Here is a 20,429-nt window from a genome sequence, read left to right on the forward strand (position 1 = left end):
GAGAAAAACAACAGAGAGAGACAGAGAGAGAGATACAGAGGAAGAGAGACAGACACAGAGACAGAGAGAAGGATACAAAGACAGAGACAAAGAGAGAAACAGAGGCAGAAAGACACAGAGACAAAGAAAGACAGACTCAGAGATAGATATAGAAAGCGAGAGACAGAGATAGAAAGACAGAGACAGAGACAAACAGAGAGACAGACACAGAGACAAAGACAGATACACACACAGATAGAGATACAGAAAGTGAGAGACAGACACAGAGATAGAAAAACACAGAGACAGAGAGAAAGAGATAGAAACATAGAAATAAAATACAGAGACAGACAGACAGAAAGATACAGATAGAGACAGAGACAGACAGAAACACAGAGACAGAAAGATACAGAGACAGAAAGACAGAGACAGAAAGACATAGAGACAAAGACAGAAATACAGAGAGAGATACAGAGAAAGAGACAGAGACAGAAAGAGACAGAAGCTCAAGTCAAGCCTGTACCTTTCTGGAAGGAGAGGGTGTGTGTCGTAGAAAGAGTAATGAATTTGGAATTAGAGAGTTTGGGTTCAAATCCTCCGTTCTTTATACTACCAAAGTGTCTTTAAGAAAGTTACTTCTCTGATTTTTTAAAATAGAACTTAATCTTAGTTTCCTCAATGCAATTTAACAACAAAGAATGTTTACTAAATGCTTACTATGTGTAAAACATTGTGCTAGGTTCCAGGAATTCAAGCATCATAAAACATCCCTGTCTTTAATTTCCTTACATTTTACTGGGAGAATATGATATGCACAGATAATTTGAAGAGGGGGAGAGCACAAATAACTGGGGTAGTGCTTAGCATTCTAAGAGACAAAAGAAGGAAGTGTATTTTATGGGAAATAGTCTGAGAAAAGGTACCAAGGTAGGAGATGGCAGATCAAGTTTGGAAAACTAGCCAATAGGCCAGTTTGGCTGGAATTTAGAAAGCTTAAAAGGCTGGGGGGAAATAATGCGAATAATCAAAGGCAGTGAGAAGCCAAATTTTGGAGGGCTTTAAATGACAGGCTGTATAATTTATGTTTATCTTAGAACCAAGAGGAAGTCACTGAAGGATTTTGAATGGGGGAGTGATATGTGTGTTAGGAATATGAATTTGGCAGCATGTGGAGGATGGATTAGAGAGGAAAGGAGAAAGAGACTGGGTAGGAAGTGATTATGGTAGTCCAAATGGAGAGATAGTGAGGCTAAATAGAATAGATGTGTGGGTAAGGGGAAAGATAAGTATATAAGAGATGCTTCAGAGATAGAATGGACAAGATTTAGAAGCTGATTGGTTATAGGAGGTTGGGAGAGGGAAGAGTTTGGGATGATACCAGGTTTGTAACCTGGGTAACTAGAAGGATGATACCACCAAACATAAAGGATATTTGGAAGAGGAATCAATAGGGGAGAAAATAGATTAGATTCAGTTTGGAGAGTATTAAATTTGGGATGCCCAGAGGATATCCAAGTAGAGGTGTCCAGCGGACAATTTAGGACCTGAGTTCACGAGAGAGTTAAGGTTTGCTGACATAGATTTGGAAGTGATCTATATGGAGGGGAAAATTGAACCCACTGGAATTTATGGGATTATTGTGATAGTGTATAGAGAGAGAAGACAAAAGAACCTAGATTGAATGTCCACTGGTGGATAAGTGATTGGATAGAAATGAAAATATTCAAGAGAAATCAATGTCCCGTAAGCCTAAGGAAAATTGTGTCCGGGAGTAGAGAATGTTCAATAATGTCAAAAACTGCAATAAAGTCAAGTAGCTCATAAAAAAAAACTATTAGACTTAGTAAGAGATCTTTGTAATTTTGAAAATAGTTTCAGTGAAAATTAGGGTGAGAAACTATATTGCAAAAGATCAACAAATGAATAAGAGATGAGGAATTAGAGACAATGAATTTAAATAACTCTTCTAGAAGTTTGCCCCTGAAAAGGAATAGCTTTAAAAGAAAATGACTTGAGATAGCCAGTTTTTTAAAGGATGGGAGAAGACCAGAATATGTTTTCAGGTTGTAGGGAAGGAGTCAATGGATAATAAGAATTTGAAAATGAGAGAACAGGAGGAAGTAAATCAAATTCCCAAAAGAAACAGGAGGAAATGGAATTAAGAGTATGAGGAGGTTGGTCTTGGCAAGGATAAAGACCTTCTCTTTCTTTAAGATTGGAGCAGAGGAGAGATTAAGAACAGTGTAATACTTGTTTTGAAATATAAAGCAGGGAGAAAGAGACAAGTTATGAAAGATGGCTTTTGTTTTCTCAGTAAATTATAAAATGAGAGGATTTAGATGCCCTCTAGGGTACCCTCCAGCCTGTGCTCCTAAGGCCCCCAGGAGCCTAAAAGGACTTCTAAAGGAGATACATAGTACCTGGAATATCACTAATCAAGCCATCATAGACTTTAAAATTTCTGTTCCTGGGATCAATATAATCAGTCCAAAAGAGGGAAGAGAGACAGGAAACATGTCTATTCTTCTCAGCAGTTGTGCATCTGTATTTCTTCTTCATGGAGTTAAGGTTTACGTTCATTATAGGCAAGCAGGAATGATATCAAACTGATTTTGTTTTTGGACAAGCACCATCATTTTATACTCTATGAATGACTGTGAGGAAAATGAGTGGGTCTGTAAGGAAGAATATGGATCCAACTTAAACTGGCTTCTCAAGAGCTAATAGTTAAATTTTCAGCGTGATTATTCTGATTTACCACTGGCCAAATCTCCACTGTTGTTCTGTTTGATTCCCTAGCCTTACTAATGGAGATATGACCAGACTAGACTCAATCTTGGAGACCACTTCTCAGGAGTTTACTCAAAGGATGCTATAGGATAGCATCAAGGAGGAAATAGAGGCAAAAGGCACATGAGAGACCAAGCTGGTTCAATCAATTATAACTCTCATTTGTTCACATCAGATTCACAATCTGAATCCTTTTAAGAGAGAAGAGAGAGAGAGAGACAGAGACAGAGAGACAGAGACAGAGACAGAAACAGAGAGAACAGAGACAGATATTCCAAGGATTGGGGACAACCAATAAAATGTCAAGGAGTCGTGTGGAGATGATCATATGTGAGGAGCATTGAGGAGGACAGTGTAGTTGGATTAGGGAATATGTAGGAAAGATTGAAGACAACACTATAAAGATAGACTGAAAAGAATTTACATACAAAAGAATTTTATATTTGATCTTAGGAAAAAAAGAGCTACTAGAGTTTATTGAGGTGGGGTACAAGTGTAGGAGGGAAGTAGTAACAGTTGCAGACCTATATTTTAGGAAAAATCACTTTTAACATCTTTTTGGAGGACAAATTCTTATGGGAAGAAAGTTGAGACAGAGAGACCTGGGGGCCATTATAATAGTAGTAGTGAGAAGTGGAGGTCCCAAAGACTATGGGAGAGATGCAAGGTAGAAATTAGATTTGGCAACAGACTAAATCTATGGGGGGGATACAAGAGTCAAGGAAGACACTAAGTTTGGAAGCCTGGGTGAATGCAGGTGGGGATAGGGATGTCTCCATTGACAGTCAGCAGGAAGGGAGGGTCTGAAGGCAAGATAACCAGTTATATTTTGGATCTGTTGGGTTTGGGATACTCCCAAGACACCTATTTTGAGACATGCAAAAGGCAGTTGGTGATGGGAATCTGGAGATTAGGATAGAGATGTGTGTATACATGGGATCTTGTAATAATCTATGAAGAGATGATAATTGAACCTATGGGAATTGATATCACTAAGCAAAATTGTATTAGAGGGAAAAGAGAAAAGGGTCCAAGATAAAAGTTTCAGGGAACACTCAGGGTTTTCCATTATAACCTGGAGGAAGATCTAGCAAAGGAGATTGAGAAGGACTAATCAGACAGGTAGGACAAGAACCAAGAAACTGGATATCAAGAATTGAAATGGACATGTCTTTCCAACAGATGTTGGAGCTAGATAGGACATAGAATGTCAGATTTGGAAGGCATTTTAGAGTTTAGATGCTAGTACTGGGAGGCAACTGAAAGTTAGAGCTGGAAGGAACCTTAGAATGTATAGTTATCCCTTTCTACATCATGGTAGCTAGGGTTAGCTCCCTTGATCTGGAAAATTTGCACAAAAAAAATTTGACCCTGTCTTCATCCTGAAGTCTGAATTATTATGTTACATGATAAATAGATTGATATTATACAATATTATACATTTTGTACATTGAGTTTCTAAATTTTTTCTGTATCACTTGCAGCTTCTGCAAAATTCCCCATAAGTTGCTACTTAATTTCTTATGCCAACTCACAAAATATCAAAATGGCTGTGGGGAAAGTTGCTATGCAGAAGGGATAACTGTAGAAATTTTATAGCTACAAGTGTCCATAGGGATGATCTAGTAAAACAGCCTTAATTTTATAGAAGGAGGAAAACTGTAGCCCAGAGAAGGAAAGTTAGAAGACCAAGAAAGTTTTTTTACTCCCCTGGAACTTCCCTCTCCCTTTCCACCCCTAAAGTGGTCCTAGTTTTGTCTTGGAAACCACATAGAACAAATCTATTCTCTTTTCTCCATGATTATTCTTAACCATTAAAAATTATATTCACAAACTTTCTCCCCATCCCCATATGAATATAGGCTCCCTGTCCCTTCCCCGCTGACCCTTAAGATTCTCTTTTCCTTCTCCTTATCCTCTCTTTGGGGATGCTCCTGGGGAAGGCCGATTTGCCTCAGTTCCTCAGTTAGGGTATTACCACTTGACCTACATTTTGTTCCGAGTGCTTCTCAGGGAAATGTCGATCTCATCCAGGGTTTCCTCTATCTCCTGGGAGTTCTGAATCAGAGAGAGGTTCTGTTCCTCCAGCTGAGTGAAAATTTCCAGCAGCTGTTGGGGGTCTGTGAAGTACAGGTCCAGCTTCTCGGGGAAACAAAGTCCAGAGTTTATCTGGGCTCTGAGCCTCCTCCTGGTGCTAAGCCCCCAGAGTGGTGGTTGTATCCTTCTTGTTATGGTGGGGGCAGGGGAGGCTTGGGGGCAGGAGTGAAGGCAAAGGAGCAACAGAAGGAAGGAGGCATGAGGTTTACACAGCAGGGATCATGGCACCCTCTGTGTCCAAAAGCTCCTGACCCACGTTCTAGGCACTTTGAGGGGTTTTTAAGCCCCTTCCCAGCAGGAGAGGAGAGGGGTTTGGGATCTCCTCAGCCACCTTTGGTCCCCTTTGGGTCATGACCGTGCCATGTGGTAGAGGCCCTGGCTAGGCAGAGGGACCTAGCCATCATGACCAGGGTTCTAGTGTTCATTTGGTGGGGAAGGGGTGGGAGAGAAAGTTTGTCTGAAGTCTTCCAGGGTTAATTCATTGCCAGGGTTGAAGGTCATTATGTGATTAAGAATAAGCGTCAGATTCCCTCATCAGTCTGAGTCTAGAGTTGAGATATCTGGGTGGCACAGTAAATAGAATGTTGGGCTTGGAATTAGGAAGTTCAAATGTGACCTCAGACCCTTACTAGCTGAGTGGCCCTGGGCAAAGTAGCTTTCTTTATCTTACAATGGAAATGACAATGGCACCCATCTCCCAGGATTGTTGTGAGGGTTTTAAAATGAGGTAAAAGCTAAAGTTCTTCATAAACCATAAAAGGCGGTATAAAAGATAGCTATTATTAGAGTTTGGATTTGGTCTATGGGTAGAGTAAGAGGAGAGATATGTGTGTGATGAGGATTGAGGGGCCTTCTGTGGCTAGTTAAAGGTTAGTCTTTGATCAGAGTAAGAGGTGACTCTGTGATGGGGCTTATGGGATCATGGATTTAGAAGTGAAGGGGACCCCTCATTCGCAAATGAAAAAACAATTAAGACTCAGAGAAGTTATGATTTGTCCAAGATTTCATATGTAGTAACTGGCAGTCAAGATTTGAACACAGACCCTCTGAATCCAAATCCAGCACTCTTCCCATTTACTGAAGTGGGAAAGAGAGAAAGGGAGGGACTGATTTTTGTCTGAGGTCAGATTTTAGTGGATTAGAAAAAAGATAAGTGTCCCACGGGGTATGATTCAAACCCTTGCCATGACTCTGGCTTCATGAACCTCCTACTGTACTCATCGAGCTAACTGGTAGTTCTGTGCCCCTCTGGAATGGTTTCAGGACCTCTGACTCAAAGCACTGCTTCAGGGTGAGTTACGGAAGGAAGCTGTAGGTCACTGACCTCATCATCACTTTCAGTTTCATCGCTTCTGGCAGAGGACTGCGGAGGGGACCTGCCAAGGAATCACTCGCGTCAGTGGCTTAGCAAAGGGACCGCTGGGTCTCACATCCAAACAGGAGGAGATGTTGTCCTCAAAGGATTTTCCCCAGACTTCTCTCTTAATCTGAGTTACTCAAACTCAATGTCTAACATAAAATTTATCCTCTTCTGTCCCAAACTGGTCCCTCCTCCCAGCCCATCTACCTTTATTGAAGGCACCCCATGATTTCTGTGCCTCAGGCTCCAAACACTGGAGTCATCATGATTCTTGACTTTTCTCTCTTCCCTGTGCTTCGTATTCAGATAATTTCCAGTCATCTCAGGGACTCTAACACATTTATTGCATTTTTTATTTCTTTTCACTCAAACTACCCCAACCTCCGATCCACATCATGACCTCCGGTCAAGACTACTGTAATGGCTTCCTCATTGATTGGCCAGCCTCCAGCCTCTCTCAGCACTTCCCCACACGGCCAATTAAATCTTTCTAACTCCCTGGCAGTTCCTTCCTCACAAATCTCGAATGATTTCTCTATTGCCTCTAGGATAAAACCATATATCCTTCCCCCCTGCTCTTAAGGTTCCAATCTACCTTTCTAGATTTATTTCATATTACTCCATCTATTCTGTATTTCAGCCAGCCTATATTTCTAGCTATTCCTTGAGCTTGACATGTCATTTCTAGCCCCTGTAAATTTCTACAACACCCCCCCTCCCAGCTTAGAATGCATTCTCTCCTCATAATTATCTCTCAGAATCCATAATTTTCCATTCAAGGTTTAGCTCAGTTGCCACCTTCTCTTCTGCCTTATATTCAATCCTCCTCTTCTGGCCTTACTAAAATAATTCTTTGTTTTAGATTAGAGTACTGTATTTACACCTTTATAATATCTTACATTATATTTATTTGCATTCACCTTTTAATTAGAGTGGAAGCTTTTGAGAACAGATTGTATTTTTTAAAATCTCTTTATCCCCAGTAGCTAAATCTTTATCACCAGTGGCTAGGAACGGTGACAGGGCATGTGATTTTATTGGTACAGGGATTCCTAAGTGATGAATCCTTCTCCCCATAAACCTACAGTTCTTTCTAACCTGACTTTTTGCTCTCTTTTCAGCCCCTCCAAGGCCTCTATAATCCAGTCATCCTGGTCCATTTGCAGCTCTTAAAGTCCTTCAACTCTATCCCCCAGCTTTTGCATTAGGTCTTTCCCATATCTGAGATGTTTTTCCTTCTCATCTTGTAGGTTCTATAGCTTCCTTCAAGACTCAGTTGAAATATTGTCTTCTACAGGAGGCTTTTCCTCAATTTTCTCTTCCCTCCAGTCCCTGCAACTGGTAATGACTTCTCAAACTTTACCTACTCTGGATCTAGTTATTTACATGCTGCTTCCTGTATTAGATGGATGCTTCTTGAAGGCACTGCATTGGAACCTAGGAGGTACTTCATAAATGCTTGTCTAGTGTCTGAACTTTGCTTTCACTTGCACTCTTTGAGTATTTCTTAGAACTCTGAGGAATTATGTGACTTATTCCTCATCACAAGCAGTATGAGCAGGACCTAAACTGAGCTTTGCAGGTCAATTCTTCATTCTGCCATGATGACTCCACAGCTAGGATCTAATTACTGACATGGTTGCCATATTCATATTTGTACCAATAGTTCTGACACTATATTCTAAAGTTATCTCCAGCTTTGACACTTTGTGTTCTAAGGTTCCCTTCCAGCTGTGACGTTCTGTGTCCTAAGTTCCTTTTCAGCTCTGATATTCTCTGGTCTAAGGACTTCTTTGTCCTAAGGTCCATCCCTTTCTATCTTTAATGTTCTATGTAGTGAAGTGCTTTTTGACCAAAATATTTGCAATTTTTTACACAATTGTAATTTTGAATAGTAGGATTCAAATGCAATCAACCACTTTTAAAGTAGCATTCATTATTCCCAAGGATGGTGACTTCATTGCACGTGCACATACTACATGCTTCATTAAAGTTTGATTAATTGAGCTAAGAAGTTTAGAATTTCATTACAGTATTCAGAATGCTAATAGAGTCCTTCTTTCTCAGGTATGGATTGATGATTTTGAAAATCCCTTCTAACTCTCACATTCTATAATTGTATCTATACATTTTATATAATTGTAAGAAGACTGAAAGGCATGCAAGTAGTATTTAACCTAAACTGATTTTTAGAGACTTAACTCTTCTACCCTCTTTCAAAACTTCAAAAATCGTTCTCTCTTTAAAATTAGTCTAATTTATTTCTATAGTCTAGAGACAAGTGGGAATATATCGGCAGTGGACTCAGGGTGCTCAGGTAATCTGTTGATGAACACCCTTTGTGTACTGATTTAGAAACTCCCCAAACAGAGAAATCAGTGTGGGTTGGACTTGCTAGGGAAAGCTGTTATATGCCTGGCACTTCTCCCTGAATTCTGTTGTTTTCTGGTTTTCATTGATTGATATGTCCCACAATAATAGATAGGATTCTGTCTCTTCAGGGCATCAAAAAAACTATAGCTGCCATTCACATCATTCTTCTCAGAGGGTTGGGATCTGCCCCATATAGTGCCAATTTCCCCCAAATGACCCTTTATTTGGGGTCATTTTTTAAACTAAAATTTAAAAAAAATTCCCTATGTAGCATGATGGAGTGGAAGAATACTATACTAGGAGTCAGGAGACCAGAGTTCTAATCCTAGTTCCCCCATGGACACCCTTGGATAGAGTCACTTGTAACCTCTCAGTCTATAAACTTATGATCTATAAAATGATGGGATTGGATTAGATCATTTCAAAGGCTATTTCCAGGTCTGACATTTCATGATCTAAAGCCCATTCTAGCTTAAATAAATATGTTTTGGCAGTTAGCATGAAAGATAGAGGTCAAACCTCAGACACTTCCTAACTGTGTGACCCCAGACAAATTCCTTGACCTCTCTCTGTCTCAGTTGCCTGGTTGTAAATTGAGGATAATACCAGGTTTTACCTCCCGGTGTGGTTGTGAGGATCAATGAGATAATATTCGTAAAGCACCTGCCAGACTTGAAGTATTTTATAAATGCTAGCTATTCTTTGGTTCCTCCAACTTCCTTTTCCTTTTCTAACATTCTGATTCCATGAATGGTGGATGATGGCTTTCTCGGTCCAAGCACTGCAAACTCTTTCCCTCTTTGCATGCTAGCAGGAACAGCTGGCACAGTCACGGGCACAGCGAGGGTTTCTCTGATGTCACTGGACACCACCCTGTCCTCTGTTCACAATCTCTCTGGCTGTGTTTCTTTCTACCTTTACAAGATGCAAGCATCCACCACTCCTACTAACTCTGACATGGGGTTCTAAGGATCTGTCCCTCTCTATCATCTGTGTCCTAAGGGTTTTTTCTGCTCTGACCTTCTGTTTTTTAAGGGTCCTTCCAATTCTGACATTCTATGTTCTAAGACCCCTTCCAGTTCTGACACTATATAGGCTACCTCCTGCTGTGACACTTTATGTTCTAAGGTCCCTTCCAGCTGTGACATTCTGTGTTCTAAGTTCCTTTTCAGCTCTGATATTCTCTGCTCTAAGGACCCATTTTCCAGCTCAGACATCTTGGTGCTAAGGTCTCTTTCCATCCCTTCCCATCTTTAAATGTTCTGAGGTGCTTTTTGACCAAAATGTTTTCCATTCTAATCAGGTTCTAAGACTATCCCCAGATCTAAAACTCCATGGTTTTGTGTTATTTTGAAAAACACATAGCTGACCCTTTCCTCCTGCAAACAGAGAAGGTGTGCAGGTCAGTCCCACCTGGTCTCTTGTACCCTTTCCTCCTCAATCTCTTCCTGGTTCTCCCTTCTACCCCTCTCCCATTCTATCCTCTCTCTCCATGGTTGACTTACCCTTTTTTCGTGGAACTGATTTTGAACAGAGGCTGTAAATCCTGGGATGATGATGGTGTTGGGGAGGATTTGTCCTCCTTGTTAATTATCATCTCACTCAGGGAGGCTGGGGGGAAGTTTGAAGGGGAGATGGCTGGGGTGAGTTTCTTGATCCAATCTGCAAGGAATTGAGACATCCCTTTGGAGAATTCTATCCTCAATTTTAGGCCCTTTCTCTGAAGGCCCCCTAAGTCACTTCCTAGCCCTGACTTGTGGCTGCTCAAATCCTACAAGAGGCAGTATTTAGAATTTCCTGCCTGTTCCAGAGCCTTCTCAATATCGGGCAGACTGGTATTGCAGACAGCATTATGGGAGTAAGGAGACATGTCTCCCACTTTCAAACAGTGTGACCCCAGGCCTCTTAAGGGGATTAGACTAGATGCTGTCTTAGGTTCCTTCCAACCCCCCAGTCCACAGATCTGATTCTGAGACTGCTTATGTCTGGATGGATGCTCCAATGTGTCTGTCTTGGATTGCTGAGCTCTTGGCTGTCCTCATCTTTGCTCAGAGAATGTGTTTGCAAGTCATAAGGACGGACCCCTTGGTCTCTCATTCCTTCTTCCTGTTACCTCTATCCAAGGACAAAAATGGAATACTATCTTTGCGAGGGCTTGAGGCCATCGCGGCAGCAGCACGGGCCAAAAACTTCTTGGCATGGGTCATCAACCACTCCTTGGGGGACAGCTTATAGAGGAACTCCTTATAGAGTTTGTAAATCTGGACGTTGTCTTCAAACTTGGAGATTTCACTGGGTTGGAAATCAAGGAAGAGATATTGTAAGGGTTAAGTCAGTGGTACATGACAACAGGTTCCCCAACCCATCAGAATAGAACCCTTGTATTCCTCACATTCCTATTTCCAGTCCCTCCAGAATATCAGTGTTAAGGATCTCAGAGACCAACTAGCCCAGATCCGCTCAATTGACCAAGGAATGGAGAAGACTCTCCCCCAAGGTCAAACAATTATATAATTGGGCAGAGCCAGAAGTTACTGTAATGGAAAAAATGCCAATTTCCAGAATCATAGAATCTGAGTTTAAATCCTATTTTTTCTGCTTTTTATTTGTGTGACTTCTGGAAAATTGCTCTGGATTATCTATTCAGACTCTTCATTTATAAAGTGATGGAGTTGGAAGAGACAATAGCTAAAGCACTTTATAGTTCTTGTTCAATGAACTGGTGATCCTAGGTGAGTCTCATGAGTTCTGGGCCAGCTTAGCTCTTTTCTTTCCATGGCTATTAAAGTTGACACTCAACTCTCCTGCACACTTTCAGGGACACTCAAGCTGTGGGACCCTCATCCAGGCCTTGCTTGTAGGCATGGAGAGTTTTGCCCTCTCTGGAATCTCCATTTTATCTCTCTTTGTTATCCCAATGGGATCCTCCCAGGGACAGCTACATATTTAAAGGGGATTGTGAGAAAACTCTTGAGAAGACCTTCAATACATATTTCCATGTTACATTAATGTTACATTTTCCTTAGAACAATCCAGTGAATTAGATAACCCAAGTAATAATAGCCTCATTTTCATAGCAGAAGAAATTGAGGGACAGGGCCTCGTGGCTCAAAAGTCATATATCTGGGATCAAAACACAGATGTTTTAACTCCAAGACCCATGTTCCAATAAGACAAGGTAAATAGAGTATAAGCTCTTTGAAAGTAGGGAATGTTTCACTTTGTCTTGCATCTCCATGCTTATTACAGAGCTTAGTACACAGTAGGCTATTTAACAGAAATTTGATTAATTGAACTATTCAATATTCTATTTTATGGTGGGATCCCAAATCATTTTAATTTTATAATTCTAATGGTGAGTTTTCAGGCATTGAAATGGTAAAGGGACACTTGAGAATAAGATAGCCTTTCTAGATATGCTTATGTCATATCATATAGACAGACAGTCAGAGACAGATATCTAGACAGATAGCCAGATATGTAAATATATGAACAGACAAAGATAGAAACAGATAGATATCTAGACAGATAGAAACACAGATAAATATCTAAACAGACAGACAGGTAGATAGGTATCTAGAGAGACAGATAGACAGATAGATATTTAGATAGACATATAGAGAGATAAATATGTGAATAGATATGGACAGATACCTATCTAGACAGAGAGAGATAAACATACAGATAGATATCTAGACTGACAGATAGATAAGTATCTAGCAGATAAACAGATATCTAGACAGATAGATAGGTATCTAGACAGATAAACATCTAGACAGACAGAAAGATATCTAGACAGACAGATAGATAGGTATCTAGACAGATAAACAGATATCTAGACAGACAGACAGATAGGTATCTAGACAGATAAACAGATATCTAGACAGACATACAGACAGATAAGCATGCAGATAGATATGGACAGAGAGACAGACAGATATCTAAACAGACAGATAGGATAGATATCTAGACAGAGTCAGATATGTAGATATGTAGACAAAGATAGACAGATAAACATACAGATAAATATCTAAACAGATAGACAGGTAGATAGTATCTAGAGAGACAGAATGACAGATATTTAGATAGACATACAGACAGATAAATGAGCAGATAAGTATGTAGACAGACAGAGATAAACATAAGATAGATATCTAGACAGACAGGTAGATAGGTATCTAGACAGATAAATAGACATTTAGTTATTTAGACAGACAGACAGATAGATGGATAGACACACATAAACAGATAGATGTATGGATGACCATCCATGTGAGAAGTGTGAGTGGCCTGATGTTGTGAGTGGGGTTCTGTGAACTATGTACATACTTCTCACAAACTCTCTTTTCCTTCCTCTCATTCCATGCTTCCCCCCCCCCACTTTTCCACTCTCTTTCTTCAAAAGAAAATTAGAGAGGTAGTAGAAAGAATACTGGACTAATTATAATAATAAAAATGGCAATATTGATGTATGCTCGGCACTGTTAAAGTGTTTTATAATTACCATCTCTTTGGATTGTCTTAACAAACAGGGAAGGTTGGTGCTACTATTATTCCCATTTTACTGATGAGAAAACTGAGGCAAACAAAGTTAAGTGACTTGCCCAGGTCATACAGCTTGTAAGTTTCTGAGGCTACATTTGAACTCAGATCTTCCTGACTCCAGGCCTGGTGCTCTACCTTACCATCCACCTGCCTAAAGAGGAAAATTCCTTGCAGGGTCAGTTGGATCACTCTTGTATTTTCTGCTTAAACAGGATTCTATTTTGGGAAATGTCTTCTAAAGAGATAGGGGAAGGGTCAGCTGGATGGTGCAGCGTATTGAGTGCCAGCCCTGGAGTCACAAAAACTTGAGTTCAAATCTGGTCCCAGACACTAGTTGTGTGGCCTTAGACAAGTCACTTCACTGTGTTTGCCTCAGTTTCCTCATGTGTAAATTAATTGCCTCCTGGGGAGGGGGGGAAGAAGTCCTTTTTTGACTGAATTGACAGAAGTCCCAGGATGATTAATAACAACAGTAACAATCGTAGCTAGCATTTATAAAATACTTTAAAGTTTGCAAAGAGCTTTTCATCCATTGTTGTACTTGATAGATGGTCTAGTCCTAGCTTCACCTGCTATCTCGATGTGTAATTGTGATTAAATCATTACAGCATACAGACCTCAATTTTTTCATCTGTCAAATGGGGATAAATGTCTGAGTTGTGATTGCTTAGAGGCACTAAAACAGGAGAAAGTTGGCTTGAAGTGGGAAGAATGTCTTATTTTCTTCCTTTGTAAAATGACGCATAAATCTATTGCTAAAAGGTATTGTAGAGATCATCCTTTGCTCCTTTGTAAAATGCAGCATAAGTCTAAGGGATTGTAGAGATCATCTAATCCAACTCCCTCATTGTATAAAGGAAGAAAAGGATAGTGAGAATGCTTAAGTAACTTGCTCAAAAACACATAGTTACACATACAAAATTCTCAATCCAGGTCTCTTTCCACTGTATCTAAAAGATGATCCCCATGATACACTTCAACTCTACATCTTAAGTCTATGTTCCTACGGTTAACAAAAGCTTTTCTCCTAAAACATTTGCCTTTTCCAACTCTCCCTGGAGAGAAGGAGGGGGGTAAATGTCACCTTTTAATCATTAAGATTTGTGCTGTGATCTCTCGGATTTCAGCGATCTTCTCTATCTTTGCTTTGGCTTCCTTTTCCGCCCTACAACAGAAGGAAGACTTGTTAGAGATGTAGTCAGACCTCCAGCTAGTCAGTCTGAGCAACAGCAGGCCCACCCCAGATTAAAGAATAAATTCCCTTGGGGAAAAAGTTCAACTAAAGACCTAGAAATATAAGGGAACAGTCTTCCATCTTGCTTTTCTTTGGCTAGAACAAAGAAAGAGGGTCAAAATTAATGTAGGAGATGAAATTGAAGGTTCCTAGAGAGATCAACTGGTTCATTCCCATCCCTCCTGCTTAGTTGAAGAGATTTCTGGCTGGAAAATGCCTTCTAAAGAAGTAGGGAGCCTTAACAATGTTTTTCCCTTTTAACAACTGAAATCCTATTTATTCTTCAAGACCCACTTCTAGTCTTGCCTTTTCCAGGAAGCTTTCCTTAACAATCCTAGCTAGACTCTTATAGCACTCATTTTCTTGGGCCCAAGTCCAGTGTGCTTTCCATTATACCACTATCCTCCTTATTATAACCCGTTCGAGAGCTAGGAGAAAGACACAAGTCAATCTACCAGACCTGGGCAGGCCCCTCATTTTCTTTGGGCATCAGTAAAATGAGTAAGCAAGTCCCCTCCATGAATGATGATCCTGTGATTGGAAGTCACATAAATTCTCTGGTCCTCCCTCAGTTTCCTTATCTGTTAAACGAAGCATCTAAGGTCCTTCTAGCTTTAGTTATATGAACCCATGACCCCTGCTACCCCTTCCATGCTTCATCAATGGATCCTATGTGAATATTCCCTTTATCAATTTCTCATCCATCTTCTTCCATGGATGTTATAAACAAGATCTATCCATGAAGCATTAGTCTTCCTTTCTCTAGGTCTGTTTACATTTTGAGAGTACCCAAATATATGTCTTTAAAGGATGTGAGATCAAAGGAATTAAAAATTTTAAATAACCAATTTTCAATGGGAAAATGTATGATGGATGCAAGGGAATGACATTATTTCCAGTGATAAGGTATTTGAAGTCATCTTATGCATATGGATATCGGGGAGGAAACATGTTCAAAAAAGGAGATGGACTGGTCACATGATGTGATTGAAGAGATAATTGATGCTCAGTCTGTGTTCTCCATTTATACCATCAAAATGTAAAAACAGTGAAAATTGGCCACACTAAACCACAAGTTTTCTTCCTGTTTTTTAAGGGTCTCTGGGATCTAGCTTCAATTAGAACTCTTACCCAATCCAATTAGGACTCTTAAGGAAAGCTTCCTGGAAAAGACAAGACTAGAACTAGAAAAGGCAAGAAAAGGCAAGGTCTTGAATCCATACCAGCTATCCAGATCCTCACTGTTTTTGCCATTGGTAATTCCTGCCTGTCCCTCTCCATTAGCTAGGTCCTAAATCCCATAACAGAATATGACACAAAGCTGGATATGGAAAACATTCTGGCTAAACTTATGATCAACCCAAGATTGACTGATCCACCAAATACTAGAAAAGTCTGACAGTTGATAGGAACTACTGAAGGACAGGAATTTTAGCTAGGCGGTCCACAGTAGCTCTAAAAGGACCATGATGTTCCTTGGGGAAACACAGGCAAGATTAATAGCCCAGAGCAGAAACATATTCTGAGCAGATCAAATCTTGGTGGGAATAGGAGGAGGCCATAATTTGGAGAATGAAAAGAACATAGGCTTAATCTCTGTAAAATGGTAGCCTAAGATCAGACATGATACATCAGAGGCAGGAAATGGAGAGTTATCTTTAGTTAATATTGTCTCTTCACATTTGGCTGAGCAGAGTTTGGTATAAAAGGACCAAGAAGAGGCTGTTCTTTCTAGAGCCAGTCTTGAAGACCTAGTGCTTGAGGGCAGGAGGATGGACTAAATGACCTTTCAAGTTTCCTTTGCTTTATAAGTCAGAGCTCCAACCCATGTGACTAGGTTCTGAGGAAACTTCCTTTAGGACAATGGCTATGAGTACTCATGATAAATAGTGACCCTTAGCATCTATTTGTTGTGCAGCATGAGACTAAAACTAAAGTTAGTATTAAGGTTTAAAGATGGGATTAGGATTTTTAGGAATGGGGAATAAAGGGGATTATGGCTTTAGAATCAAAGACCGTTTTTAATACAGTACTTGCTAGTATTTGAGTTTAGGGCTAAATTGGAGTTAGATTTAGATACAGACCCCAGTTTAAGGTTCAGTTAGGTCCTTATGGAAAGATCCAAGACCCAAAAATCTGGCCCCATTTCATTGGGACATTATATCTGGGTTTAAGGGTACCACTGTAGAGGTGCATAGCAAATCTGCCCTGTGAATGTAATATTTTTCTTGGACTGTTACAATTAGGGTGAAATGGAAGACCAGATTCTCCCCATGTTCCCCTCTCCACAAGGAGAGATGGAGGACTGGGCCTCTAGGCCAGAGTGTAGTTCTGATCCTCAGTTACTGGGCATTAACACTGGATCTAGAGAGAGGGTTGACATCTTGCCCCCCTCCCCTCCACTGTCCTCATGGATCTTGCTCCCATGGCTGCACCTTCCCCCCTTGCTTTACGTTCTCATGGCCTGCACGGAGTTCTTATCGTTCTCCTTCAGGAACTCATCAAACAGAGTCGCGTCTTTCTCTAGGAATTTTTCTGCCTTCTTCAGCTTCATCTCTTCCTTGGTGGCCAACATTTCCAGTCTCAGGATCTCCTCTTTCTTCATTTCCAGGGCATACTGAGGCCAAAGAACCCACACCTTAGGGACAGACTTCGAAGGGATCTCCATCTCCTCTCCCCAGACTTGATCTTAGCAACATACCCATGGTCCACCCTAGATACTATGGGAAAGGCAGTGTGATGGAAGATGAGTGAGAGGGTATAAAAATAGAAAGAAAAGGCAATGAGAAGAAATGGAGTTTAGGAAAGAAGGAAGAAAGTGGGGAGGGAGAAGAAAGGAAGGATGAAGGAAGGGAGGAAGGAAGAAAGAAGTAAAGAAAGGAAGAAAGGAGGGAGGGAAAAGAAAGTAAAGGAGGAAGGAAGGAAAGGAGGGAGGTGGGAAGGGAGAAGGAAGGGAGGAAGGAGGAAAGGAGAAAGAAAAAGGAAAGAATGAGAGAGGGAAAGGAGGAGGAAGGAGGAAAGAAGAAAAGAGGGAGGAAAAGAAAAAGGAATGAAGAAAGAAAATATGGAAGGGAGGAAGGAAAGAGGGAAGAAGGAGGGAAAAGAAGGAAAGAAGAAAGGAAGGAAGAAAAAAGAAGGGGAAAAGGAGAAGGGGAAGAAGAAAAGAAGGAAGGAAGATAGGAAGAAAAAAGAGAAAGGGAGGAAGGAAGGAAAGAACAAAGGAAGGAAAGAAGGAGAAAAGGAGGGAAGGAAGGAAGAAGGGAAGAGCCAATGAGGAACATAGCTTTCTTCACCCACCAAGTTCTCCTTGCCATTTCTATGCTGTTGCAAAGGCTGACACCTCTGCCTGAAATGCACTCTCCTTATTCTCATTTCTTGGAATCCTCCACTTGTCTTCAGAGCTCCACTATAGCCCCACTTTCTACAGGAGCCCACTGCTGATTCTTCCAGCTTCTAGGGCCTCTGTCCGTTCCACCCCCATTACCCTGTATTGATCTGATATATTCTTTTCTGGGAAGGTAAGTCCCTTGAGGGTAAACACTTGGGTTTATGAGTTTGTATTCTTGATGTCTGACAGCACCTGACAGATGCTTATTGACTGATGGACTAACCCTGAGGCCTCTAGAAGATCTCTGAAATCTCATTCCTGTGACCCCCCAGTCTCTCCTACACTCAAGGCCTGCCAGAAGCTAGAAAATGAAAGTAGGGGGAAGGAAGGATTCCTGTGGGTACTTGAGGTCCGTTTGTAAGATGGCATTTGTGCACCACCTTGTTCTAGAGAAAGGGAGAACTAATATGCCAGCTAATAGCTCTCAGGCATGTCTGCGTCAGAGGTGGCAGGATTCAGAGTGGAGTGCCAGCATTATGCAAAGGATAATGTTCCTCTCTGTTCCTCATCCTGACACCTCACGGCAGTATAGAGGGGGTCGATATCTGGCTTAACACTTGTAGGAGTCAAAGTGGGAATCATTCAGATCCCACACAAGAAAAGATGGCTCAAACTCTTGACCATTGGGGTCTGCTAATCCCTCAGGCTTCCTGGGAAGTTTGAGTGTTGGTCGGTGGCCCTGAGTGACCTAAGGCCCAAGACTCTGGAACACCAAGGATTGAGAAGCTCTAACTGTCAGGAGGAGGGAGCTGTTTCTCTACAATGGATTCAGGGACCTAGAGCACAGGTGTTTTGAAGGACTTGGGATCCCGACACAACTAAAGGGGAGGGTGAAGGAGAAAGCAAGATGGAGAAGAAGAGGGAAAAGGAGGGAGGAGGCAAAGAAAGAAGGGGAAGAGATGGAGTTTGGAAAAACACAATGAGGAAAAGAGGAAAGAAAGAGTTGAGGGTAAGAATTAAAGCTGTCAAAAGATTTTGAAGGAGCCAGGTCAAGTTCACTCCCTCCCCTTCCCATTTCCCTCATTTGTCCTCTTCGCATCTGAATCATCCTTCCCCATAAGCCCTGTTACCCATTGAAGATACCACCAAACCACCAAAACTCAATAACAAATTTGTTCTATTCAAGGCAAAAGTCATTCCCTGGGACTCTCCTGTCCCATCCAGACGGCCCCCTTCACTACTGTAGATACCTCCCACCTCAGATTCCAGTACATGGGGGCAAGAGAGTGTCTCCAAATTCTGGAGGCGAGGATAAGGCAAGCGAGCCCTATGCTTTGATAATATTCCTGGGGTCCAGACCCCTTTGACCCATTCCACCCGTCCCTTTGAGAGCATTTGGGACACTTTTACAGTAGAATATTTAGCAAAGCCAGATTGGAAAATGGCAAATGGCTGGACTGTCCATTCTGAGAACTCTGTCCATAGGGCAGGTACCTGGATCAGAAACATTTTTCGATTCTTTTCGATGTAAGTGGCCAAGCTCTCTCTCTCAATTCTTTTATCTGCAATGACAGAAGGATCTTAGGTTTAGAACCCCAAAGGACTTAAGAGGTCATCTGGTCCAGCAACCTTCACATTCCTAGGCCTCCTGAGATTATCCCCCAAACCTCATTATAGACCTTTCGGTTCCTACTTTCTTGAATCTCTAGTCCACTTTTCATTTCCCAGCAAGATGAGCTTTTCTCATGCATACATTTGGCTGTGACTCTTTACTCAGAGATCTTCAGTAGGTCCCTAGTACTGGTGAAGTAACATTCAAACTCCTTAACCTTATGTTCAAAGCCAACCCCATTCTAGTGCTATCCTTTTTTTTTTGGCATTGAAAAGTACAGAAGGAAAAAAAAAGTGGGAGGGAGGTACTAAACTTGAAATCAAGAAATCTGGGTTTGAATTCTGATTTTAACACTAGCTATGGAACCAAAGACAAGAATATTTTATCTTTCTGAGCTTCATTTTTCCCATCTGGAAAATGAGGGCAATAATCTTTAAAATATCTAACTTCCAGGTTTTATTGTAAAAATATTTTATAAAATAGAGGCAGCTAGGGGGTGCCATAGTGCACAGAGTGCTTCACCTGGATTTGGGAAGACTTGACTTCTGACCAGTTACCAGTTACCCAAGGCAAATCATAAATTTACCCCAGTTTTCTCAAACTAAAATGAAGATGACAATAGCACTTATCTACATGCACTGTTGTAAAGATATCTTATCTTCTTATTGTTATGAGGATCAAATGAGAAAATATTTATAAATTGCTTAATATGGTGCTGGGAATATAAAAAGTATTATGTAAATGCTATTTTATATTTTTAAACTTTAAAAATCTAGTAAAACATGAGTCTTATTTTCACTTCTATGTGTGTGTGTGGGGTGTGTGTGAATGTGATTTCTTATCCTTGGAGGCGTTCCCAAATACTGGTGTAGAATGGGACTAATGATATCTCATCTAGTGTAATGGTCATCCTCTAGGTATTTTCAAATCTTTTATTAATAGTAAAGGTTGAGTATAATAATTTGGCCATTGGTTATATTATGTACTATAATCTCTATCTAGTCTTTGACTTTTACATTACCTGCCTTTTCTGATATATCTGTCTCTCTTCCCTTCTCAGAGAGTCATCCATTACAACAAATAATTGAGAAGAAAAAACCAATTGAGCTAC

At 40.7% G+C, this 20,429-nt stretch overlaps 1 protein-coding gene across 3 annotated transcripts in view; it reads right to left on the reverse strand.

The window, feature by feature from the left end:
- CFAP100 (cilia and flagella associated protein 100) overlaps positions 1 to 20,429 on the reverse strand; it is a 42,398-nt gene that overhangs the window by 8,252 nt on the left and 13,717 nt on the right. For all 3 annotated transcript variants that reach the window (XM_051983045.1, XM_051983044.1, XM_051983043.1), the window contains exons 6-12: positions 19,201 to 19,268; positions 16,832 to 16,995; positions 14,229 to 14,309; positions 10,713 to 10,891; positions 10,105 to 10,261; positions 6,191 to 6,242; positions 4,760 to 4,908 (exon numbers count right to left, since the gene is read on the reverse strand). In XM_051983045.1, the coding sequence (XP_051839005.1) occupies positions 4,760 to 4,908; positions 6,191 to 6,242; positions 10,105 to 10,261; positions 10,713 to 10,891; positions 14,229 to 14,309; positions 16,832 to 16,995; positions 19,201 to 19,268 (850 nt within the window). The remainder of the gene's footprint in view (positions 1 to 4,759; positions 4,909 to 6,190; positions 6,243 to 10,104; positions 10,262 to 10,712; positions 10,892 to 14,228; positions 14,310 to 16,831; positions 16,996 to 19,200; positions 19,269 to 20,429) is intronic.

The sequence above is a fragment of the Antechinus flavipes genome, chromosome 1 (genome assembly GCF_016432865.1).
Source record: "Antechinus flavipes isolate AdamAnt ecotype Samford, QLD, Australia chromosome 1, AdamAnt_v2, whole genome shotgun sequence".
In the NCBI taxonomy this organism is placed as follows: Eukaryota; Metazoa; Chordata; class Mammalia; order Dasyuromorphia; family Dasyuridae; genus Antechinus; species Antechinus flavipes.